This window comes from Thamnophis sirtalis, unplaced genomic scaffold, assembly GCF_051295495.1.
Source record: "Thamnophis sirtalis isolate CommonGarterSnake01/CBP01778 unplaced genomic scaffold, rThaSir2_p1.2 scaffold_13, whole genome shotgun sequence".
NCBI lineage: Eukaryota > Metazoa > Chordata > Lepidosauria > Squamata > Natricidae > Thamnophis > Thamnophis sirtalis.
In genome coordinates this window covers 34229876-34255725 of record NW_028261393.1, presented here as the reverse complement: position 1 = coordinate 34255725, position 25850 = coordinate 34229876, and the positions used below count along the sequence as shown (strand labels likewise).

General features: G+C 45.5%; 1 protein-coding gene across 4 annotated transcripts in view; it reads right to left on the bottom strand.

Annotated features, from left to right (window-relative positions):
• Positions 1-25850, bottom strand: part of LOC106550713 (vascular endothelial growth factor receptor kdr-like) — a 241718-nt gene that overhangs the window by 84209 nt on the left and 131659 nt on the right. For all 4 annotated transcript variants that reach the window (XM_087728031.1, XM_087728032.1, XM_087728034.1 and 1 more), the window contains exons 10-11: positions 22566-22716; positions 11712-11832 (exon numbers count right to left, since the gene is read on the bottom strand). In XM_087728031.1, the coding sequence (XP_087584157.1) occupies positions 11712-11832; positions 22566-22716 (272 nt within the window). The remainder of the gene's footprint in view (positions 1-11711; positions 11833-22565; positions 22717-25850) is intronic.

Sequence of the window (25850 nt, the reverse complement as noted above, 5' to 3'; positions counted from 1 at the left end):
AGGAGACCCTGAACCATTTCAGACAAATGGCTTTCCAATCTCTTCTTTAAAACCTCCAGTGATGGAGCACTCACACCTTCTGATGGTAAATTGATGCCTTCTTCCCTGTATAGTCCTTCAAGTATTCTGCTCTCATGCCCCCCCCCCAGTCCTTTTCTTCAATAGACTTTTTAATATGCATTACTGTCAAAGAAGGAAGTTTTTACTTTTCACTTTAGGTGACAAGATGTATTTTCTTTCTCGGGTTCAGAAATGGTTAGGCTGCCAATTGAAAATTAACCTTTACAGATCACCCATTAAAACTGCAGGTTTATGGAAATTTTATATGGCTATATGCCTATAGTCCTCTCTCTGTTAATTTTGTATACTTTTATGAGACTCTGGCTTTCACCTTCTCATTTTCCCTTGTTTTAGTCATGGCCATCTTGGACTTAGAAAAGGGCAACTCTACCTTCACCGGTTCTCCATTGTTGTTCCTCTGCCTGTGAATTCTCCTTCCTGCTCTTCCATTGTTACTTCAAGGCAACCACAGCCTAGCTAGGGGTTTCTACCATCAATGAAGAGACCAAGCTTCTCAGATGAAACTCAACTAAAACTGGCCTTCATCTGACCTCAAGTGTACATTGTTTGAAATTCTATATGTTCTACAAGAATAGCTTGCCTTCAGAAGTGGTGGGTGCCCCATCACTGGAGATTTTTAAGACGAGACTGGACAGCCATTTGTCTGAAATGGCATAGGATCTGCTGTTTAAACAGGGGGTGAACTAGAATGCTCCAAGGTTCCTTCAAACTCTCATTCTGTTATAATCTTCCCTGAGCCTTTTCTTAAGTCTACTGAGCTCAGTAACTCCTGGAAATCACTTTATCTGGCCTAGATGCTGATGGCTATTAACAAACTCTTGACTTAAAATCCCACCAAAACATTCCTTCTATCCCCGTTTCTATAAATTCATTTCTTTTTTTTTCATTGTCCTATTGATTTAAAGTTTCCCTAAAGATAATAAATATCTAAAAACTTGTATTTGTATCCTGCAGGGGGAGATGCTACCATTCTCCCAAATTCCTATATAGGTCAAGTCTTCTTTGGGTTGATCTCTAGGCCTGGTGATTTAATAGACCCAATTGTGTTGGCAGCAAATACCAAACTAGTTTGCCCTCATCGTCTTCTGGCAAGCTTCACTTTTCTCATGTAGCAAAAGCCTTCAGTAATTGATTGACTGACTGTATATGCCACCTTCCCTCAGCAACTCTATATTGGATGATTCATATCTCCCCTCCAGGGGACCATCCAGGCCTGACTTGCTTAGCTTCTAGGGAATCAGATCAGCCAGGAGTGAAGTGAAAGGGGTTAAGGATTAAGCAGTTTGGTTTTACTTCTGTTTAATACCGAAGGAATGCATATTTTGGTGAGTTCTTCCTTCCCTCATCTTTTACTGATGAAGAAAAAGGAAAGAAAGAATAAAAAGAGGCTAAGAAAATGGAGTAGAGAGACGGTGCTAAGTGGCTAACACACTGAGCTTGTCGATTGAAAGGTCGGCAGCTCAGCGGTTCGAATCCCTAGCGTCGCATAACAGAGTGAACTCCCGTTACTTGTCCCAACTTCTGCCAATCTAACAGTTCAAAAGCATGTAAAAAATGCAAGTAGAAAAATAGGAACCACCTCTGATGGGAAGGGAACAGTGTTTTGTGCTCCTTTGGCTTTTAGTCATGCCAGCCACATGACCATGGAGATGTCTTCGGACAGCACTGGCTCTTCGGCTTTGAAATGGAGATGAGCACCACCCCCTAGAGTCGGGAACAACTAGCACATATGGGCGAGGGCAGTGGTGAAATTGAATTTTTTTTACTACCAGTTCTGTGAGCATGTCTTGATGGGCGTGGTGTGGCTTGGTGGGAGTGGCAGGGGAAGGATATTGCAAAATCTCCATTCCCACCTCACTCTGGGGCCAGCCAGATATGGCATTTGCTGGGTTTCCGAAGAGAAGGTGTGGGAGGAGTAACCATTGGGTATTAACCTAATCTTGATTGCCTATTGGAGATTGAGGAAATCTTTGGAAGCCACACCTCCTGCTGGTCCGGTGGCTAGCCTAAGGTGACCAGATTTTCAATTGGTAAAGAGGGACACCATTGACGCGGGGGGGGGGGGCGGCGGCTTGATTAAAAAATTTTATTTTGTCAAAAGGTCACACAAGGCGATTTTTTTTTTTTAGCAATAGCAGTAGACTTATATACCGCTTCATAGGCCTTTCAGGCCTCTCTAAGCGGTTTACAGAGAGTCAGCATATTGCCCCCAACAATCTGGGTCCTCATTTTACCCACCTCGGAAGGATGGAAGGCTGAGTCAACCCTGAGCCGGTGAGATTTGAACCGCTGACCTGCTGATCTAGCAGTAGCCTGCAGTGCTGCATTTAACCACTGCGCCACCTTGGCTCTATATATGACCCCAGGACACTGAAAGCATCATAAATATGAATCTGTTGCCAAATATCAAAATTTGGATCACGTGACCATGAGGATGCTTCAATGGTCGCTAAGTATGAAAAATGGTCGCTAAGTGTGAAAAATGGTCATCGGCAGTTGTAACTTTGGTCACTAAATGAACTGTTTGAAAGCTAAAGCTAGCTTGCATTATGCTAGCTTACATTTTCAAGAGAGAGAAGCTAAACTCCTTATTAGAATTGAAATAGAAATGAGTAGAGTAGAGTAGAGTACAATAGTTTATTACCCAAGTGTGATTGGAACCCCCAAGGAATTTGTCTTAGGTGTACATAAATAAAATAAAATACAATACATTCATCAAGAATCATAAGCTACAACACAGTGATAGTCTCTCTCTCTCTCTCTCTCTCTCTCTCTCTCTCTCTCTCTCTCTCTCTCTCTCTCTCTCTCTCTCTCTCTCTCTCTCTCACACACACACACACACACACACACACACACACACACACACACACAAATACACACACACTCCTCCTCTGGATTCAATGGGGTTTAGGAAATCTCCCACCCTCATACACTCCTTCTTTCTTTCTCTCTTCCCTCCTCTGGATTCAATGGGATTTTTAGAAAATCCCCACTCCTGTGCACACACTTCCTCTTTCTTTCTTTCTTTCTTTCTTTCTTTCTTCTTTCTTTCCTTCTTTCTTTCTTTCTTTCTTTCTTTCTTTCTTTCTTTCTTTCTTTCTTTCTTTCTTTCTTTCTTTCTTTCTTTCTTTCTTCCCTCCTCTGGATTCAATGGGGTTTAGGAAATCTCCCACCCTCATACACTCCTTCTTTCTTTCTCCCTTCCCTCTTCTGGATTCAATGGGGTTTAGGAAATCTCCCACCCTCATACACTCCTTCTTTCTTTCTCTCTTCCCTCCTCTGGATTCAATGGGGTTTAGGAAATCTCCCACCCTCATACACTCCTTCTTTCTTTCTCTCTTCCCTCCTCTGGATTCAATGGGATTTTTAGAAAATCCCCACTCCTGTGCACACACTTCTTCTTTCTTTCTTTCTTCCCTCCTCTGGATTCAATGGGGTTTAGGAAATCTCCCACCCTCATACACTCCTTCTTTCTTTCTCTCTTCCCTCCTCTGGATTCAATGGGGTTTAGGAAATCTCCCACCCTCATACACTCCTTCTTTCTTTCTCTCTTTCCTCCTCTGGATTCAATGGGATTTTTAGAAAATCCCCACTCCTGTGCACACACTTCTTCTTTCTTTCTTTCTTCCCTCCTCTGGATTCAATGGGGTTTAGGAAATCTCCCACCCTCATACACTCCTTCTTTCTTTCTCTCTTCCCTCCTCTGGATTCAATGGGGTTTAGGAAATCTCCCACCCTTATACACTCCTTCTTTCTTTCTCTCTTCCCTCCTCTGGATTCAATGGGATTTTTAGAAAATCCCCACTCCTGTGCACACACTTCTTCTTTCTTTCTTTCTTTCTTTCTTTCTTTCTTTCTTTCTTTCTTTCTTTCTTTCTTTCTTTCTTTCTTTTTCTTTCTTTCTTTTTTTCTTTCTTTCTTCTTTCTTTCTTTCTTTCTTTCTTTCTTTCTTTCTTTCTTTCTTTCTTTCTTTCTTTCTTCTTTCTTTCTTTCCTCCTCTGGATTCAATGGGGTTTAGGAAATCTCCCACCCTCATACACTCCTTCTTTCTTTCTCTCTTCCCTCCTCTGGATTCAATGGGGTTTAGGAAATCTCCCACCCTCATACACTCCTTCTTTCTTTCTCTCTTCCCTCCTCTGGATTCAATGGGATTTTTAGAAAATCCCCACTCCTGTGCACACACTTCTTCTTTCTTTCTTTCTTCCCTCCTCTGGATTCAATGGGGTTTAGGAAATCTCCCACCCTCATACACTCCTTCTTTCTTTCTCTCTTCCCTCCTCTGGATTCAATGGGGTTTAGGAAATCTCCCACCCTCATACACTCCTTCTTTCTTTCTCTCTTCCCTCCTCTGGATTCAATGGGATTTTTAGAAAATCCCCACTCCTGTGCACACACTTCCTCTTTCTTTCTTTCTTCCCTCCTCTGGATTCAATGGGGTTTAGGAAATCTCCCACCCTCATACACTCCTTCTTTCTTTCTCTCTTCCCTCCTCTGGATTCAATGGGGTTTAGGAAATCTCCCACCCTTATACACTCCTTCTTTCTTTCTCTCTTCCCTCCTCTGGATTCAATGGGATTTTTAGAAAATCCCCACTCCTGTGCACACACTTCTTCTTTCTTTCTTTCTTTCTTTCTTTCTTCCCTCCTCTGGATTCAATGGGGTTTAGGAAATCTCCCATCCTCATACCCTCCTTCTTTCTTTCTCTCTTCCCTCCTCTGGATTCAATGGGATTTTTAGAAAATCCCCACTCCTGTGCACACACTTCTTCTTTCTTTCTTTCTTCCCTCCTCTGGATTCAATGGGGTTTAGGAAATCTCCCACCCTCATACACTCCTTCTTTCTTTCTCTCTTCCCTCCTCTGGATTCAATGGGGTTTAGGAAATCTCCCACCCTTATAAACTCCTTCTTTCTTTCTCTCTTCCCTCCTCTGGATTCAATGGGATTTTTAGAAAATCCCCACTCCCGTGCACACACTTCCTCTTTCTTTCTTTCTTCCCTCCTCTGGATTCAATGGGGTTTAGGAAATCTCCCACCCTCATACACTCCTTCTTTCTTTCTCTCTTCCCTCCTCTGGATTCAAGCCCTGTGAAAGTGCCCCTTCCCCAGCCCGGCTGCCGTTTCTGCTACTGAGGGCGGAAGGGGAAGAGGAGGAGGGAGCTGCGAGCGCCAAAAAAAGCGTGCTTTTTAAAAAAGCGTGCGGGACGCGGGAAAATGTATGAAAAAGCGGGGCTGTCCCGCCAAATGCGGGACGTCTGGTCACCTTAGGCTAGCCACTTTAACCTCAATCTTCGGCCTAATTGGAGCGTTTTTCCTGCTCTCCTTTCTAACCGAGATTCAGGAGTTTTTTTACTCTCAAGAAAAGCCTCAGCAAGGGATTTCAATTTAAAGTGACCTCACCTGCCTTCTGCTGTGCTCCAGCTGCTCATCAAGCCTCGGCTTGCCAGAGCGTGTGATTAGAGGCCTGCAGAGCCACCCATTTTTCCCAGAGGGGGTGGAGGCTCCAGGAAGGCCCAGGAGCACAGAAAAACTTACAGACAAAGATTGGAGGAGTCTAGGGAAGCCGGAGAACCCAGAACCCTTCCAGGATTGCGAAGAGGGTTCCACCGGAGGAAGGAAGGAGACTCCAGACGGCACCAGCTGCCTCCATTTTGGATTGTCGCCATTTTAGGAGCACGTGGGAGTGTGTAAACAGCGTCCCGACGCTGAAAGCACTCACAAGGCCGTAGGAAGCCGGAAGAGGCTTCCTTTCTGCTCTGCCCCGCTGGTGATCCGGGGGAAATTCAGGGCCTTGCCTGCCGGCAGCAGCAGAGCCTGCAAGCAATCAGAGAGAGGCGGAGCCTATCCCTAGGAAGGGAATTTATTTCAGCCGGCTGCAGAAGGAGCACGTGGGTGAGCAACAAACCATGAGTAATAGCAGAGGCGACTAGGAGCAAAAGCTCTAGGCCCAGAGCCCCGGGGGGTGCGGATCCAGAGGAAGGGTCCTCTAGAGCGATTTCCCCTGCTCCCAGAGGCAGATCCCCATCTAGGAGGGACAAAGCCAGGGCTCCCAGGAATCCATCCCCCAGGAGGGAAACCAGAGCAACCAAGGCCTCGGCCAGGGACTACAGGGCAACCATCAGCCCTTCCCCCCCCCAGATCTCGCTCCCCACGCAGGGCCTCTGCCCGGGCTGCACACAGATCTCCATCCCCAGCCTCTCCAGGGGGATCTCTGAGAAGGCACAGCTCTGTTTCTCCTCCTCTCTCCCCTGCTCCCCTACTGGATTCGAGAGCGGATCCCTTTGGCCGCAGAGCAGCCAGCCCAGCCCGGCCTCGCCTAGCACCTCTATCCCCTGAACCCAGGGAATATTCCCAACCACCAGAGCTTCAGCCTCAGCTGCCTGATCTAACCAGCAGCTTTCAGGACATGTTTGCCAGAGCTTTGGCCCAGGTTATGGCTTCTAGCTTAACTCAGCAGCCACAGGCTCCCAGGAGCAGGGCCCCCCAGGATCCCCCCAGAGGGCTGAGCGATCGCCCTAGCACCTCAGCTGCAAGGGAAGCCAGGTCTCCCTCCCCATCCACGGCTAGTGAGGCATCCGACCTCGAGGAAGGGGAACTAAAGGATGTGGGGTTTTCGGAGGATGAGGTCCCCCAGGGGGAGGAGGATTCCACCGTAGCGGGCCTTTTCCCCCCTCCTTGTTCAGCTCCCTTTTATGCAAGGCAGTAGCCACAGCTGATCTGGATCCACCCTCTGATCCCCAACCCGCAGCTGAGTCCTCGGGCAAGGGAAAAAGCAAGAAGAAGAAGGGGCCCTTCCATAGGCCCCCCGTAGCTAAGGAAGAAATCCCCACCCCAGATATGTTTATGGAGGTGCTCAAATCTCAGTGGGTAAAGCCAGGGTCTTTTCCAACCCCAGGGGGGAATGAAAGAAGGTTTTATAATCTTAACCAAGCCTTTGCCCAAGCCTTGCAGGTTCCGGAAGTGGATAACCCGGTGGCAACCTTGGCATCTTCCTCAACGGTCGTAGCAGGAGACACTGCTAATTGCCTCAAGCCTGAGGATAAGAGAGCAGACATTGTTCTGCGCAAGATGTTCCAGGCCATCACCTGGGCTATCAGAGTGGCCGCCTCTGCCTCCTTTTTTAATAGGTCCACGGTCCTGTGGCTGGAGCAACTGAGGGATAGGACCCCAGCCTCTGAAGTGCGACTCCTGCAGGACATCTCCAAGATGCTTGCGGCAACACAGTTCTCGGCGGACGCCACCTTGGACGCGGTAAAGTATGCGTCGTGTGCTATGTCTTCTTCAGTTGCTTCTAGGCGACTACTCTGGCTACGTCACTGGCAGGCGGAATCCCGAATGAAGTGGCACCTAACCGGCGCGGATTACACCGGGGACAAGTTATTCGGGACGGCACTGGAGCCGCTCCTTGTGGAGGATAAAAACAAGCGGAAGATCCTCCCGTCAACGAACAAGCAGTCGGATTTCCGCCATGCACCGTACCCTAGGAGGACCTCCTACAGACCACCTGAAGGAGACAGCCAAGGCCAGAGGTACCAAAACCCCAGATTTCAGAGGCAGGGGGATAGACAATTTCAGAACAGATTCAGGGGCCAACACCAGGGGAAGCAGCCCTTTCGTGGAGGAGGCGGTCGTCCCTTCCGCAGATTCAAGTGATCCGCCCCCGGATCACCCCATCGGCGGTCGCCTCTCCATGTTTGCGGATGCCTGGGAGCGTATCACATCGGAGGCCATTAAACATCTCCTCGACATCAGGGCCATCGAGATGGTCCCAGAGGGGGAAAAAGGGTCAGGATTTTATTCAAACCTCTTCCTAGTGCCCAAAAGCTCGGGGGTTGGAGAGCCATCCTGGACCTTAAGTTACTCAACTCCAGGGTGGTATACTGTAAATTCAAAATGGCTTCTCTAAGATCCATCCTGGAGGGCATCCGGCCGGGCGACTTCCTTGCCTCCATCGACCTTACAGAGGCATACCTGCATATCAGGATCGCCCCGGAACACCGTAAGTTTCTGAGGTTCTCCCATGAGGGGGACCATTTCCAATACAGAGCCCTGCCCTTTGGGTTGGCCTCAGCCCCCAGGACTTTCACCAAGGTGCTAGCTGCAGCTGCTGGTCACCTACGTTCCCTCCCTGTCCATTTATTTTGTTACTTTGACGACATACTCGTCCTGGCCAGGTCCTCTGCTTCAGCTGCAAGGGATCTGAATACTACCATCGACACTCTCAGATCCCTGGGGTTCTCCATTAACCTGGAGAAGAGCCACCTCGTGCCCTCCACCAGGCTGCTTCACCTAGGGTCCATTATCGACTCTGTAGCGGGGGAGGTGTTCCTCTCTCAGGATCGGAAGGACAGCATCGTTAAGATGATTCATGAGGTTCGCAAGTCACGCTCTGTCCCTGTAGTTCTTCTTTCCAGGCTCCTGGGAAAGTTCATCTCGTGCATAGGGATCATCCCCTGGGCCCGACTGCATGCCAGGGAGCTCCAGTGGTTCCTGCTACCACATCAGAAGTCCGGGACAAGCGACGCGACCTTCAAGATCCGAGTATCACCCCAAGTGCTGCTATCTTTCCGCTGGTGGCTGTCCCCAGCTCTGAACAGAGGCTGCCTCTTCAGAGATCCACCAAGGATGACGCTCACCACCGACGCAAGCCTCTTCGGCTGGGGGGCCCACCTGGAGAACCAGATCGCCCAAGGTCGGTGGACTCCAACAGATCTAAAGCACAACATCAACTGGTTGGAGCTCAGGGCCATCCACCTGGCCCTCCGACACTTCAAGGACATGGTCAGAGGTCAACACACCCTAGTCCTGACAGACAACGTAGCGGCCAAGGCACATGTGAACAGACAGGGAGGCACCCACTCCAAGGCTCTCCGCGACGAGGCGCTGCGCCTGGGTCACTGGGCGGAGAAACACCTGGCGTCCATCAAGGCGGAGCACATCTCCGGAACAGAGAACCATCAGGCAGATTGGCTAAGCAGAGAGACGATCGACAACGGAGAGTGGCAACTCCATCCCTCGATCTTCCACAGGATCTGCGAGAGGTTCGGCCATCCGACGGTGGACCTGTTTGCGACACCGCACAATGCCCAGCTACCGAAGTTCGTCTCGAGGTTCCCGACCCCGGGAGCCATGGACACGGACGCCCTACGCTGCAGCTGGCCACCAGGTCTTCTCTACGCCTTTCCCCCCCTTCCCCTCATCCCCGGGGTTCTGAGGAGGGTGGTAGCGGAGAGGGCAGATCTGATAATGGTGGCTCTCTTTTGGCCGCGCCGCCCCTGGCTGGCAGATCTGGTGGACCTGTCCACAGCTCCTCCCTGGAGGATACCAGCAGGGGAGGTGACGCTTCACCAGGGATCCCTAGAGCACCCAGACCCGGAGTGGCTCCATCTGACCGTCTGGCGCTTGAGCGGGAACAACTGAGACAGGCTCAGTTCTCCGAGGAGGTCATCAAGGTGGTAGAGGCATCCCGGAGACAATCCACCACCCGCATCTACAATGCCTCGTGGGTGGCCTTCTCAGACTGGTGCCGGGGTAAAGGCATCTGTCCTACGACTGCCTCGGTTCCTCAGGTTCTGGACTTCCTCCAGGAGGGTCACCAGAAGGGCCTCGCCACCAGCACCCTTAGGCGTCAGGTCTCCGCTCTTTCCACAGCCCTAGGGGGGGTGAACGCTCCCCCCTTATCTCAACACCCGGTTCTCAGGCGTTTTCTCAAAGGGGCGGCGAATTTGAAACCCTCAGTGGTCCATCGATTCCCCTCCTGGGATCTTCCCACAGTCCTCCAGGCTCTAACGGAGGCTCCGTTTGAGCCTCTGAAGGAGGTTTCCCTCCAGCTCCTGACCCTTAAGGTCGTTTTTCTGGTAGCCATCACTTCAGCTAGAAGGGTCTCAGAGATCAATGCCCTTTCCAGCAGAGCAGACCTCTGCACCTTCCTAGAGAACAGGGTCGTCCTCAGACTCGACCCTTCTTTCATGCCCAAGATCAACTCCCCCTTCCACAGAGGGTTAGAGATCATCCTTCCGGATTTCTGTCCCCATCCCTCCGGGGAGAGGGAGAAATCCTGGCATAAGTTAGATGTTAGAAGAGCCCTACGCATCTACCTGAAACGCACGGCTCCCTTTCGACGATCAGAGGCCCTCTTCGTGTCCTTCCAACCTTCCACCCGTGGGGCTAAGGTCTCCTCGGCCACCATCAGCAGATGGATCAGAGCGGCCATCTCTCAGGCCTATCAGGCTCGGGGTCTCCAGGTCCCACAGGGTATCACAGCACACTCCACTAGAAGTGCTGCCACCTCAGCCGCCTGGTCTTCCCAGGCTCCCCTAGAAGAGATTTGTTGAGCGGCCGCCTGGGCCTCCCCGTCTCCCTTCATTAGACACTATAGATTGGACGCCTACACCTCGGCGGACGCCGCCTTTGGCAGGAGGGTCCTTCAGGGCGTCCTAGACACGCAAGGGGGCTCAGGCCCGTCCATTCCCTCCCAGGACAACTAACTTTGGTATGTCCCAATGGTTACTCCTCCCACACCTTCTCTTCGGAAACTGGCAGTTGGACTTACCTGAACTGCATGTTTCGACGAGAAGTGTGGGAGGAGTCACTTCCCGCCCGTTATGGCGACCTTCGCCGTGAAGCAGGGCCTGAGCACGTCCAGGTTCAAGCAACGGCTAGGAAGAATTGGTATTGGCTGTTTCTTTTTGCTTCCTTTCAGATACCGTTCAGATGTTCAGTTAAAGTGGCTAGCCACCGGACCAGCAGGAGGTGTGGCTTCCAAAGATTTCCTCAATCTCCAATAGGCAATCAAGATTAGGTTAATACCCAATGGTTACTCCTCCCACACTTCTCGTCGAAACATGCAGTTCAGGTAAGTCCAACTGCCATTCTCCAAACTACTCAAAATTTCCACTACCGGTTCTCCAGAACTTGTCAGAACCTGCTGAATTTCACCCCGGTGCGCGGGGAACCTTTACCTTAAGAAAATGGAAAATGATGCAAAATCATTCCTATTTCAATCAGGATAAGTTTTAATATTATTCTGAAGTAAGAAAGGAAGGGAGGGAGGAAGAAAGAAAAGAAAAGATGAAAGGATGGATGGAGAGATAAATGGATAGAAGGAAGGAAGCAGGGAAGGAAGGAAGGAAAAAAGGGAGGATGAGAAAGAAGAAATAAAAGATTTGCATTCTTCACTCCTTCCCTAAAAAGGACATTTTCCCAAGTTAGAGAAAAAGATTTCATTTAGTATTTATCCAATCTCTGCATTATCTGGGACTGTGCCATGTATGGCATACCGAACATGGCTGAAAAAGCCGAGCGAGGGGAGATTGGAGGCCGTGAGTGAGCTGTCCGAAGGCCCCTTGGCTGGGAGGAAGCTCATGGCAAAAGGCCTCTGTACACGTTCTCAGGCTCCAGGCCAAAAGGGCTGCAAATGAGTCACACATTTTTGGAGAGTTTTGGGGCTGGGAGGGGGAGGGGAATGATGTCATGGTCAGAGTCCAGCATTCCAAAGGAGCCAGAAGAGAGCGGCCAATGATCCCAGAGTGGAAAAATTCCAGGCATGGGAAGAATTTGGTCCTGGGAAGGAGTTTGTTCCTGGGAAATTCAAGAGAGGAGAACTAGGCGCATCCCATGCGATTTAAGTTTACCTTTAACATATTGCCATGAGTAAACTGCATATTTTTGATGTCCTTGATCCTGTTGGCTAAATAGGGAGTTTCATGCCTGACAGTTTTCTGAACTTTGATTCTTTCTCCACGTTGGTTGCACCTGGGGGGAAAGAAAAGAAAAAAGAACATTGACATGGCTGCCTCTGCTCTGACCATTCCTGGCTTGCTGTATGATTTCAGGAGTCTTCCCCAACCTCTCATCTCCCAGCTGTAGGACTACAACTCCCATGAGCCTGGATTTGAGGTCATACTGCTGAAGATGTTAGCAGTCCTACAATGTCAGGGACATCTTGAAAAGCTTTCTCTAAAGGGTCGTTCCCCACCCCGACTTGCTTTTAGGCCGTTCCAGCCCCAGGATTGGGGGGCAATTTGGGTGACTTTGGGCCAATCCTCCTTGCTCACCCAAGTCCACCTTGTAGGGTTGTTGTTATGGGGAAATAGGAGGAAGATGTGTTGGGTACATTTGCCACATTGAATTGTTTGTGAAAATAATAAAGGTGGGATACAAAGAAATATAAATTTTATAAATGTGGAAGCAATCAGATAAGCAAAGCTAGAATTCATTCAGCTGCTTCAACTCTGTTTGCCTTAAGAAGGAGAAATGGCACTTTTGAGGGTCATGGGGAACACAAGCCAGGGTTCACTAATAGCCAACATCATTGGGCATCTTCCAAGACCATCATTCCAGGAAGGGGCTCTCAGCCAAACTCCAATGTTTCCTGCCCAGGTTTTGTTGTTGTTGTTGTCTTTGCTGTATCAGCTGCTCTGGTGAATTTGTTTCTTCAAGAAACTCAGGAAAAGCCAAGAAATGGGTGGAGGGTCTCTGTCAGCTGGGCCAGGAGGGACCTGCAAGCCAAGAGCATCCAAAACAGAGCCAATGGGCTTTTTGCTTTGGAGCATAGAAGCGAATGGCCACAATCTCTCTGCTTTGAAGGCTGCAGGAGAGTCACTTGCAGACATTAAGAACTGCCATCAAGTCTCAAAATAACAAAAGAATACACCCCCATGCATGCATGCACAGCTCCCACATGTGCCATGCTTCCATGCATGCACAGCAGAGACCCGAAAATCAGGTGGCCAGTGGGAGGCAGGATGCGCCTGTGCGGTGGAGCTGATTTGGGGCGATGGCCTTGCGTGCCCCTAGAAAGGGCTCTGCCATCACGGGCCTATCCTGACGCTTTGCAGACTAGATGATGGACAAAAAGTCCTTTATCTCAGGATGGTGGGGAAATATGTAATAAGCCATTTTATTTCATCTGAAAACATCCAACTGAATTTATTCAGGATCTGATTCAGGATCCAATCTGGATTGGTTGCAGGGACCAGAGGTTTTGTCTTCTGAGCTTTCGGACTAGATAGAGAGAAGCTTCCTGAAGATGGGCTCCAGCACAGAAGACAAAACCTCTGGTCCTGGTTACGACCCAGGTTGGATCCTGCAATGTTATTCTGGGACTCATATATTCGTGAGGATCCGATTCCTTTGGAAAGCCTGCCATCTGTAGAACAACAAGGGAAATTAAAGTAGATCCTATTTGTCATATAATCAAGTGAAATTTACACCTGTACCAAATTAGGGCTGCATCAGGTAGGATGCACTGAAATGAAAGGCTAAGAAACCAAGATAGCAAGAAACCTGGCTTATGGCTGGATTTTCAGGTTATTTGAGATGAGGGGTAACCTTTTCTGAATGAACTGGCTTTCTGTATGGGAGAGGGCCCCAAGGGTGCTTTTCAAAAGGCAACTGGACTTTCTCTTTCAAACCAGCAAGGTCCAGAAGGTGGATGGGTGAAAGAGGCTATCTATGTTAAAACAGAACAGAGGAGCAGGGGTTCGACACCACCTGTCTTCTGTCTACAACACAGTCCTTTCAGCCCAGTCCCAAGAAGGTTCCACACCTATTTCAGATGATCCTTAGGTGGCCTCAACAATTCTCAGGGAGCGGCCGACCAACCTTCAGGGTGCTAATGACTAGATGACTGGAAAGACTATGAATCTTTCCAATCCCCACCATTCAGACAGAACTGAAGAAGCTTCTTGGATGACAAGTGAAATGTTTTCAAGGAAAACAAAAACCAAGAAAATCCAGTCACTTTTGCGACAACCATGACCTGGAAGATTGGGAATTTCCACATTTAGGAGAGAGCCTTAGTATTTCCTAGATTTCCAAATGGCAGCACAGATCATGGACCAAATTCTTCGACAGCTGCCTTAAACCAAAGGTTATTTTCTTCCATGATTTTCACACAGTTCTCTTTAGGGCAGTCTTTATTGAGAAAAATGCAATGGGGTTACAAAAATTCCAGCAACTGAACTATTTCCCATTTAAAACTAATCTCTAAAATACTTTTGGAGAGTTTAATTTAAAAAAATCCTTCCTATGATTTAGGAAAAAGGAGTATTTTCCACTGCTGATGGAGAAATTTGTGGCTGGTTATTTATATAATTGTTTTCTGAATCCTTATCAGCCTGGGAACCAATTATTTCATCAAGAGACTATTTGTATATTATATTTAGTGCACCAGGGGTGACAGTTTCATAGCTGCTCATAACTGGTATTAACATATCCATTTTTGGTTTAGATCACCACTAGCTAATCCCAAAGAGCGTATAATAAAGCCATTCTTGAAGAATTTTAAAAAGTTTACATTAATGTAAACTAAGTCCACCAAGTGACTAATACATAGCAATACCATGAACATCTCTGTGAAAGCTATTTCTTGCATACCGTCACAAGTAAATAGCTAAAACTAGATCAAGTTGTATTAAAACAAGGAATAGAAGGAAATTTGACGTAGAGTAGGCAGGAGAATAAGGCACATTTCAATTTTAGAATAATAACAGATTTGGAAGGGACCTTGGAGGTCTTCTAGTTTAACACGTGTTCGAGCAGCTGACCCTATACCATTCCAGTCAAATGGCTGTCCAGTCTCTTTTTAAAACTTGCTTCATTTATTTCATTTTATTAAAAATCATTTGAATATTGATATTATAAATATAGCTTTCATTTTGTTACGTAGCAATTTGAGCTTTTTCATAAGGGTTTAAATAAGATATTTATCAGAAACTTCTCAATTCTAGTGGGCCTATTTAATTGTTTTAAGTCCAAATGTCATGAAATAAGTTTGAATCTTCTGAATTGCAACCTGATCCTTTGTCCTGACATTAATCTAGTCAATTTGAGATTAATGTCAGATGCAAAGGATCAGGACCATTAAGTTGCAGTTCAGAACATTTATTGCTCAAACCTGTATACCGGAATCCAGGCAACTAAAGTTCACTACTAATATGGCACCAGATATCGGTCAATGGAATCCAAAAGGGTTTGGACTTGAACCATTTGTGGCAACGTAATGACTCTAAGCTGATAACATGCTTAACTCTGCCTCCCAGGTCTGCCTGGTCTTCTCCTACAATTGCACTTTTATTGCAATGTTGCAATCCCATTTATTAAAAATGAAAATGTATTTATTTATTTAATTTATTTGCCACTCATCTCACTATTGAGTGACTCTGGACAGTTCACAACAGCTTAATAATAGTTAATATATTATTAACAAGTATTGGAGCGGATAATATCTGACATGTCACTGGAAGGAAAAAGCACAAAACTATGTCTCATTTATTTTGATCATGTCATACAGGAGAATTCACTGCTGAGAGCAATTAAGAGTTAGTGGTAAGAGGAAACCAGGTGGACAAAGAACACGATGAATGGACACCATCAAAGCTGACAACAGCCAGATCATGGAACAACTCAAAGAAGTCGTATAAGGTTGGAGAGACCTGGCCTTGAGTTGGACACAACTGAATAGATAACATCATCATCAACATCATCAACATATTATTATTGTTGTAGTTGTTATGTTATTATTGTTGTTGCTGTTGTTTTATCATATGTGCATTTTATTTCTATCTGTGTATTCTGGCAAAAAGTGAGACTGAATAAAAATAATTTTTGAACTTTATCTTCACAAATATAAGCTTTTTGGTCAATGCTTCTTCTTTTTCCTACAATGTGCTTTTTCCAAGATCTTTTTGAATTGGGGAACTGTCCTAAAAAATTCAAATTTCTTTTATCTATTGACTTTGGAATGGCAAATCAGGTCAACTTGCATTAAATGCAGATGGGATAGCTCTCTAAGCCAAAGTACACATGCAAAAGACTAAGACCATTTTAAAATGACACCTTTGGCAACTTTCTCCAAGAGAGACATGATGGTATCCAGGGACGTGCAGTCACTAGAGGCAGGGGAGGCAGGGCCTCACCAGTCTCCTGAGGGAAAGGAAAGAATTTTAAAGATTTTTTTTTAAAATAATTAAAGCCAGGGTAGTTGCTACCAGATTCCAAGTCACAGTGGCTTGGTGTCTGCTCAGTGTTAACTATGGGAGAAGGCCAGAGAACTTGGGGCCTCCTTTGCATAAGGAATTTTTCGCCTTTTAAAAGTTAAGAAAGGGTTAAAAAGCAAAAAAAATCGTATGCAAAGGACGCACTGATTCTCCCGCCTCCTGATCTGGGAGCAGCGAATCATGCCTGTGCAAGGGCACTTGAGCGGCTGTGCAATCTAGCAGTTTCCATCGAGGGTGATTCTGGAGAGGTTGCTCTGGGCCGCTAGCCACCGTTTCTTCAGCAGCAATTTCTTCTCTGCCCGGCATTTTCTACTGGGCGGCTTGGCGCCTTTGCTGCAGACCCAGGTCTTGGCAGCTCCCGCGATGCAAAGTGCCCCGCTGGGCACTTTGCATTGCGGGAGCCGCCAAGCACCGACATTCCCACTGCCCCGGCCTGCAGCCAGCCCAGCACCGAGCGTGGAGGAGGAGGAGGAGAAGAGCAGTGAGTCCTTGTGAGGCCGGCCGGCCAGGCGGGGAGCAGGTCGGGCAGGGGGTGGGTGAGCTGGGTGGCTGGGGAGGGGGGATCATGGCCGCTAAGATGGCCCCCGCCGCTGCCGACAGCAGCTTGGGTGTCCTGGCACTGTCCGAGCTGAAGAAAGTGGAGGATTGTTCGTCGGAGGAGGTGGGGGGGAGCAAGGCGGCAGAGCACGGCAGCGGGGAGAAGCAGCTTGGATGGAGCCAGCCCCCCCCCCTGCCTCCTCCGACGAACAATCCGGCCGGCACAAGGACTCACCGGTCTCCTCCTCCTCCTCCTCCTCCTCCTCCTCCTCCTCCTCCTCCTCGTCCTCCCCACTCGGTGCTGGGCTGGCTACAGGCCGGGGCAGCAGGATTGTTCGGAGGAGGAGGCGGGGGGGCGAGGTGGCAGAGCGCGGCAGCGGCGAGAAGCAACACCCCCGCCGCTGTGTCTGACAGGCGTCTCGTGTTTATGTCCGCCATGAACGCGAGATGCCTGTCGGACACAGCGGCAGGGACGTTGCTTCTCGACGCTGCTGCGCTCTTGCCTCACCAATGGTAACCCTCACTGCACGTCACTGATGGTATCTGGATCAAGCAAACATGGAGCATTTCTCAGGAAAGGAGGTTCTGGGAAGCTGTGATGATGGGATTTTCCAAAAGGGGAGCCTTATATGGGTTTCTCAGCCTACGTTGAATGCAAAGCATCCAGTGTACATTGACCTCTTAATTTTTATGCTACAGCTCAAGCTTTTTTTTCAGATCATGGATTTGCCAATTATGTTGAGATAAAATTGCCACCCTTACAGAAAGGAGTTTTGCTGGGACATCACCAGAGATTTCCCACTGTGTGAAAATCTTCTGGGGAATCAGATATTTTGTATTACTGAAATCAAAGAGGAAGGGAAAGGAGAGGCATGGAGGAGATTCCCATCTCTTCTCTGATTTTGCGGAAACTTATTTGGCTCCTAATCCAAAGATCTCTCAATGGATGAGTCTTTGAGCCACTGAAGAAGCTGCAACTGCATGTTAGACAATGGAAAGAAGGACCAGGGGAGACAGGAGAGCAGCCTTCCAATATCTGAGGGGCTGCCCCAAAGAAGAGGGAGTCAAGCTATCCTCTAAAGCACCAGAAGGCAGGACAAGAACAATGGTTGGAAACTAACCAAGGAGTGAAGCAACTAAGGAGAAATTTCCCAACAAAACAATTAACCAATGGAACAGATTCCCTCCAGAAGAGCTCCCTCAGTGGAGGTTTTCAAAGAAGAGACTCGGCAGCCACTTGTCTGGAATGGTCTAGGGTCTCCTGATTGAGCAAGGATTGGATTGGAAGACCTCCAAAGCCCCTTCCAACTCTGTTGTTATTCTGTTATTTTTCTACAGATGTTCTTCCTGTGATAGTAACTCCCTACCCCCAAGAAAAACTTGAAGGGGGGGAGAAGAGAACATAGATTAGTTCTTTAATGTTCCTCCATCTGTCCTTTATTGTTTTGTGTGGAAAACCAGACTCCTTCCAAAATTTCTTCCTGCAGCAGAGAAGAGTTAAAGTGCATGAAGATTGTTACCTTTGGCTCCAATTGGCATTCACCAAGAAAAGTATTTTCCATTCAGGCCTGAGCCAAAGGTCTTCTACAGTTGCTCTGCTAATATTTCAACAGGAACAAAGGAAATTGCCTGTTTGTCTACAAGTAATGGGCAACATTGCATCCTTAACTCAACAAAATCCTTGTTTAGCACATTTGAGCTTCATCCCCCACGCCACCTCTGCTACTACCAATTTATCACTATGTTTGTGTGCTGAGTGAAGGATAAAACTAAAGACAGGTAGCTGTTTGAACATCATTGCAAAGAGCAGAAGAGACAAAGAATCCTGATCAGATTGTCTGACTTTGGGGCAGATCTGTAGAATGTGATGTTCCAAAGCAATGAAAGCATATCTTACTGGATTCGGAGTTTCTCTGAGCTTGTTTGTTTTGCAGCAGATGTTTCTTGCAAGCTCAAAGAACACCAGGGACCCAACAGTTCCATCTTGAGTTATGTATGTCCTGTATTATTCAAAGAATATGTAACGTGCAGAAAGTCAGGCTCCAGCTTCTTCAGTTTCAAGAATCTCACCTAAGATACCTGCCTGAGCCACGGGAATATGAAAATAGCTAAGATGTCTTCTAATCAAGCATCATGACACCCACAGTGGCAATCATGTCTCTGAGAAAGCCAAATTAGGATCTGAAACCAATAATTTGCTCTAATTGGAAGTAAGAGATGTTCAGTGAAAACCATGTCTGTCTCTGGATCACCATGATAATATCTTTTGATAGTCTTCTCTTTTATGAACCTCAGCAGAGATTGCCTAAAGAAGAGGGTCACCACTACATCTTGTTTGTTTTCCGAAATCCTTTGCAACAATTGTGTGTTGTGGGGAAGATGAGCTGTCCACTTTAAGTCCAAGTCAATATTGGTATTCCTTGGTTGGCCTCCATTTTAGATACTTCTATATTTTACCATGGTGCCAATTCTTGCAGGTCCTGGAGAAGCTACATGATTCTCTTGACTCTGTGGATTGCTATGTACTACTAGCGCCTCTGCCAGCCTCGATGTTCATCATATCTCCCTTCTGTGATCTGCTCTTTCCCCCGTAGAAATCATTAAAACTCTGCTAGTTCTCCTCTGTTTTTCTTGCCCTTCGTACAGCACAGGCTGTGTCCATTTGTTCACACTCACAAAGGGTAAGAGCGTAATAATGCCTAGGCAGCTAATCTTTATAATCCCAGAATTATAAGGTTCATAATAGATGGAGTATATCTTTTTAGAGTGGAGAGGGAAATATGGATATTATCCTGGGTTCAGAGATGTGGGCGGAGGAGTCATTTCAAAATGACTTGCAAACCTCTGCCATTTAATGGGTAGGGCCCAAAGCTTCAAGGGCAGATTCTGCTGAGGGCATGGGGCTTTACAGTCACCTGATAAACTCCTTTTGTTGCTGAATTACTTCCCCTCAATTCAGTATCTATACTGTCTTTATGGGCATTTTCAACATGGCCAGTGAAGAATTTACTTACAATATTCATCTTCCAGAAGTTTGAAAAAAGTACTGTAAGTCAAATCCAGAGAGGAAACTTACTGCATTATTTTCATAACTAAATGAAACCTTCATGATTGACTAAATATTGGGAACAACCCATGGAATGTTTTTTTATGTTGTGCTGATAGATAAATTTCTGCAACAGAAGACAAATGTCCAACCAGATGCTTTTCTGTTCTTAACATTTTGACTCACACTTTGTCTTTTACAACTTCTTCCACAGCTTAAGAGCTGAAGGAACACTATCCTACCTGAAAGCCTAAAACTGACAGAAGAGAATATTTGTAGCTGAGGACTGAACTGTGGGGCTCTTGGTGCTCTCTAAGCTTGGTTGTTTTCTTGCAGACATTTCATGACCCAACTAGGTAACATCATCAGACAAGAATGGAGTGTGAAGAAAGGAGGAGGAGGAACAACAACAGGAGGAGGAGGAGGAGGAAGAAGAGAACTGCAGGATTGTTGGTGCTCTATGAGCTTGGTGGCAATGTTCCCTCTAAGCTGTGCGGGTGCGCGCCCGCGCATGTGGCAACAAAACACCGCACAATAGTTTCCAAGTGCCGCGCATTGGTTTTTGTGAGATGCCTTCCACGATAATAGGAGAGGAGAGCCAGCCTAGAGACAGCAATCATTTCTAGGTCCACAAGGCAGAAAGTAGCTGAGAGAAGGGGTGTGGGGGTTGGGAGCAGGCATGAGACAGGCTCCCAGCAGCGGCTGCTCGGATGTGCCAGAGAAAGAGAGGGAGAGGGGGAGAGGGGGAGGGGGAGGGAGGGAGGGAGGGGGAGGGAGGGAGGGAGAGAGAGAGAGAGAGAGAGAGAAAGAGAAAGAGAGAATGAATCCTTCCTTCCTTCAGCCCAACACTCTCGCTGGCATCCCGGCCAGACGAGAGGGACTGCAGAGGGTCTCCTCAAGTCTAGAGCAGCGAGTCATTCAATGGGAAAGTTGCCTCTTGGAAGGAGTGACCTGGCTTGGCTCCCGCTTCGTCTTTCCAGCTTCGTCTCTCCTGCCTCTTTGCTTCTCGGTTCGGTCATTGGGCGGCAGATCAAAAGCGCTTTAGCACTTTGTTAAGTTTTTTCTCTCTGTGTTATGTATATATATACATGTCTCCATGGATGCAATTGTTCAAGCATTTTTTTTCTTCTTTAAAAGAATTTTTGGATTTCTCCTCACCAAATCTTTCACCAGACTGAAAGAGTTAGAGTTGAAATATAAAGAGATTGTCAATCGCCATACTGTTAGATTGATAGGCAATTATGGACTATCTTGATTATATCCTCCTTAGAAAGAATATGCTACTGTATGGTTGAGAAAAAGATCAAACTTCATTCCATGGAAACCCAACAAAGTTCATTCAGGGTTTCTTTCTAGGATGGGCTTCTTGAGTCAACAGTGAATATTAGTTATCAAAAATGTAGGTAGAAAATTAAGCAGACAATAGGCAATTAGAAAAAGGGAAGCCAACTTTCTGAATTCTGTTTCTTTGCACTTAGTGACTTATAAATAGACTAATGTTCTGAAAACCTGACCTAAATTACTATATATTTTAAATAGCTGTAAAGCTATGCTGAAAAAGTTGTTCTCAAGGTATTGTGATAAATTCAATAAAAAGAAGGGAATTCTTAATGAACTTAAGGAGAAATGAGAGTATTGGATAGTAAATGGACAAATAAAATTATCAATCAGAGAATATTTGCACCTCAGAGTTGAAATGAGATGTTCTCTCTTACTCTTTCCTCTTCCTCTCTTCTCTCTCTGCCTCTCTCATCCTCTTTCTCTTTGTATCTCTTCTCTTTCTCCTTCTTTTCCATTCTTCCTTCACTTTCTCTCTCCTCCCTTCTCTCTCCTCTTTGTCTCTTTCTGTCTCTCTCACCCTCTTTCTCTTTCTCTCTCTCTCTCTCTCTCCTTCTTTCCCACTCTTCTGTCACTTTCTCTCTCCTTCTCTGTCTCTTTCTGTCTCTCTTCCCTCTTTTTTCTTCCTCTCTTCCTGTCTCTCACTCTTTTATCACTTTCTCTCTACCGCCCAACCTGTCCCCATACTTATCTTCGACTGATCATGTTTGCAATAATTTACCTTTTCTAAATAGGCGCAGTTCCCTTACCGGATCCCTCGCTCACTCACACACACACACACACACACACACACAAAACCATTTTTCTCAATTCCAATTCGGATCCTATAAATCAATTGCTCTGTGAAACATCTGTGAAAAGAATTCAGGTGCTCAGGCATGAAAATGTGCCGCTCAAATACTATACTTTTCCGCACACACTGAAAAAAAAATAGAGGGAACATTGCTTGGGGGGGGGGTAGACATTTCCTTCCAAACCAGGTAACATTATCAGTGCTGAAAGAGAGTAGAGTTTGCTCTTATTTTGATATCCTAGTGGCTTGCTCTGTCAGAGTTGGTGGCAGCCTTCCTTGATTAGGCTGTTATTTACTGTTAGCTTATTTGTCTGGTAGTTCCTTGATTGGGGTATTATTTACTTCTGGATTGTTGCTCTACTGCTAATCTTAGTGTTAATTTCTGCTCATATGGGGGTTGGTTGCTGGCGAGGAGGGGGTTTAGTCTTTTTTCTTGGAGAGGAAGGATTAGAATTTGCTTCATTCGCCAAAGCCTAAAGTCTTTGATGGTCAAGAATGCCTGGTCCACTTCTATAAAATCTCAATGTTCTTTCCAGTACATAGCAAGTAACATTTCTTCTATGGTTTTCAAAATCTTGAGAAGCCCATAAATACTGTTTTGGAGTAATAGAGGACGTAAGCAACACTAAAGAGCAAGCAACATCATCCCACAGTGATTCAATCCATGCAACTCACTCTACTTGTGCAATCATATCATGATGCATATGAGACTAGTGTGGCTTTTGCTGGATATCTGCCAGATATACTAGATACTGTATATCTGATTACTTACTGGTTGTCTGCATGGTTGCAGGGCTCCCATTCCCAGTGTATGGAGGGCAGAGGCCATCCACTTGCTGTGCATTGAAGGCTGTGCTCTCTTCCTTTAGTGACCAGCTCAGTATTGGAAAAATCAATCTCTTTTTCATAAATGTGAGGTTTCTCTGAAGAGGAAGAAAATAACACAGCTAGGTAAGCTTTCTTGAGAAAGAAGTCATAAGTATACATGAAGCAATAAAAGACAAATATTATATCTGCCACAACTTAAACTCCTAATTAGAAACGATCCTTGATTCCATTTGTTGAGAAAGGTATTGTTTTATTAGAAGTCAAGTGTGTTGCAGTCATGCATAGCCAGAACTGAGAATCGTGTGCCAAAATCCCTAAGTTCAACTTTTCCCTTCCTTAATTTCCTCCCATTGCTGATGTCCCCATGACCAATCAGGTTCAAGCAAGACATTTTCAGAACGGTAAGCACAAGTGTAGGTTGGTATGCAGCTGCCTTCTTCTCCCAGCTGGGTGACTTTGAGGCAGCATCTTGGGGAAATTCAGAGGTTACTTTCACTTTCCCCCAAGCATTCCCTCTCCCATCCAGCCTCGTTCATGGTAGATTGTCAATGCAAAAAATAAGGAAGCGTAAAGTGACAGCTGACAACTAGGATCTTCTTAAAGATCTATGCAGTCTTTAAGACCTGTGGACTTCAACTCCCAGAATTTCCCAGCCAATTCTGGGAGTTGAAGTCCATAGGTCTTAGAGTTGCCAAGATTTGACACTCTTGGTCTTAGATTATAAGATGTTATTTTCCATGTAAGACCTTCAATATTTTTCCTCTGCATCTCCCTTTCCCCAAATTTAAGGACTGATTCCTGCTCTCTTTTCATCTGCTACTGATTTGAAATAAAAACCATCCTCAACCTCTAAATTCAATATAGCCACCTGTCTTGGTGAATTCTGGCCAGCTTACAAAACATAATTTTGTTAGATGGTTAGATGACCTAGACATTGGTATTTGAACATAGATCTTTGTAATGTTTATATTCTATTGTATTTTATTAATCTAGGTAAAATCTCAATGGTGCTTTTTTTTTCTTCAAAAGGCAGCTGGGCTTTTTTTTCCTTCAGGAAGTTTTTCTCTTTCTTCATCAAGAAAAAGAAAAAGAAAGAGAGAGAAAAAACTAGTCCAGTTGCCTTTTGAAGAAAAAAACAACTTTGAGACAATCATGACCTGGATGAGTGAGAATCTCCATAAACTAGGTAAAATGTTAACATATATTGCTAGTCCATGTATGATATGCCATCCGGTAAATAAATAACAAAATATAAACTAATCCTAATGATATTATTATGATCATACTAATAATATAAACACTAAATTAAAGCAATTAAAAAACATAAATAACACAGAAGGCAGACAGCTCAGACTAAACAATAATTAAAATAAAGCAGGACATCCATCCCTTAAGCAGCACAAATACAAAACAGTGTCGGCCCTTCAGATGAGTTGAATTATAAACATAGATGCAGAGAGCTGAAGAGACCTGGTCTGCACTAAAATTTGCTCAATATGTCTTTGGTGTATGTTACAGATTCTGTTCTACAGAGTGTTGGAAAAAATAATCTGCATTCTTTCTCTTTTTGTGCCTGTGTGTGATTTACATACTCTTTTCCCAAACCTGGGCTGCATTAACACAAGTGAATCAAAACTTTTTTGTAATGTTGCCACAGGGTCAGTTTTAAAAAATGTAAACTTAAAGCTCGAACTTCTGTCACTAAGCAATGCAGTCATTAATTGAGTTGCTGCAAATCTGATAACCCTTTTAGCTATGGTCATTAAATGAATCACATAGTAGATAAGTGAATCCAGCTTCCCCCATTAACTTTGCTTAACTTTCTCGTAACCCTGGGACGATGGAACCAATGTAAATACATTCCCTTTGCCAAATGCCCAGATTTTAAGGGATGTTGCAACAGTTGTGAGAGGACTAGTCGTAAGTTACATTTTTCAGTGCTACTATAATTGAACATGGAATGGATGTAAGTAAAGGACTACCTCTATTCTTTGTCAGCAGCTCTTTTGCAAGTGTTGGTAATGAAGAAAAGATTGAATTTTGGTGAGCGAATGACAAAAATGCTGCACCTTTTTGAGTGTTTCAGGCGATGAGCAAAAATGCTCAGTGAAGAAACACATACTGATTGTCCTTGACTTACAACAGTTCACTTAGGGACCATTTGAAGTTGCAATGGCACTGAAAAAAGTGACTTATGACTGTTGCAGCCTTCCCATGGTCATGTGACTAAAATTCAGATGCTTGCAAATTGATTCATATTAACAACGGTTGCAATGTCCCAGAGTCATGTGTTCACATTTTGTGATCTTCTGACAGGCTAAGTCAATGGGGAAGTCAGATTCATTTAACAACCGTGATACTAATTTAAATTTCTCACTTTGCAACATAAACTCTGGATTCAATTGTGGTTGTAAGTTGAGGACTACCTGTACATTGCACAGCAAAAGTGCAACCCTGCTTAAAAGGTCAGGAAGAAAGGACTTATAAGAGATCTCCTGGTGGAGAGTTTGATTTGGAGAGGCATTTTCTCTGCTTCTGCAACTCAACTGCCTTAGCCAGTCTGGAGGGACATGAAGGTTTTGTCAAGATAATCTCATTCCAAATGCTTAGCTCAACAATCTTAGAAGGAGAGATTAAACATATCTAGCACAGAGACAAAATCTTTTCTATTTGATGACAGGCGTGAACAGATAAATGCTTGAATTCTTTGATTGTAATAATGGATTTTTCCACTTAGCACTCAATTAAAACAATGGCTTATATGAATTAGAGATGCGCTTTTCATTACCCAATTAATTTTTAAAATGTAGATTGCATTAAATATTATGTGAAACCTGAAATCAGGCCTAATGAATTAGGGAATAAAGTAATCACTGCTGGAGAAACAAAAGAGCAATTATTTACTCTAACCTGGAAAGATAAAGCTATGGAACACACTGTTTTCTTTAAACACACACACACACACACACATTTGCACACATAGTCGCATGACTACACTATGATGGAGGAAGTTATAAAGACAGTCTAGGAACCAGCAATGAACGGAAGGTCTTGGGGTCAGGAAAAGAAAGTTCTCTTTGGTTGATTGTTATTGAGAACAGATTGTCGGCAATAAATCTGCAATAAGAGGTTACTACGGCAACCAAGTTTTCTAGCTGCTTAGGTCAAACATGCAATTAAATAGTGGCTGCCACAAAAAGGAACATTTTCAAAGTTCTCCACCCCCCTG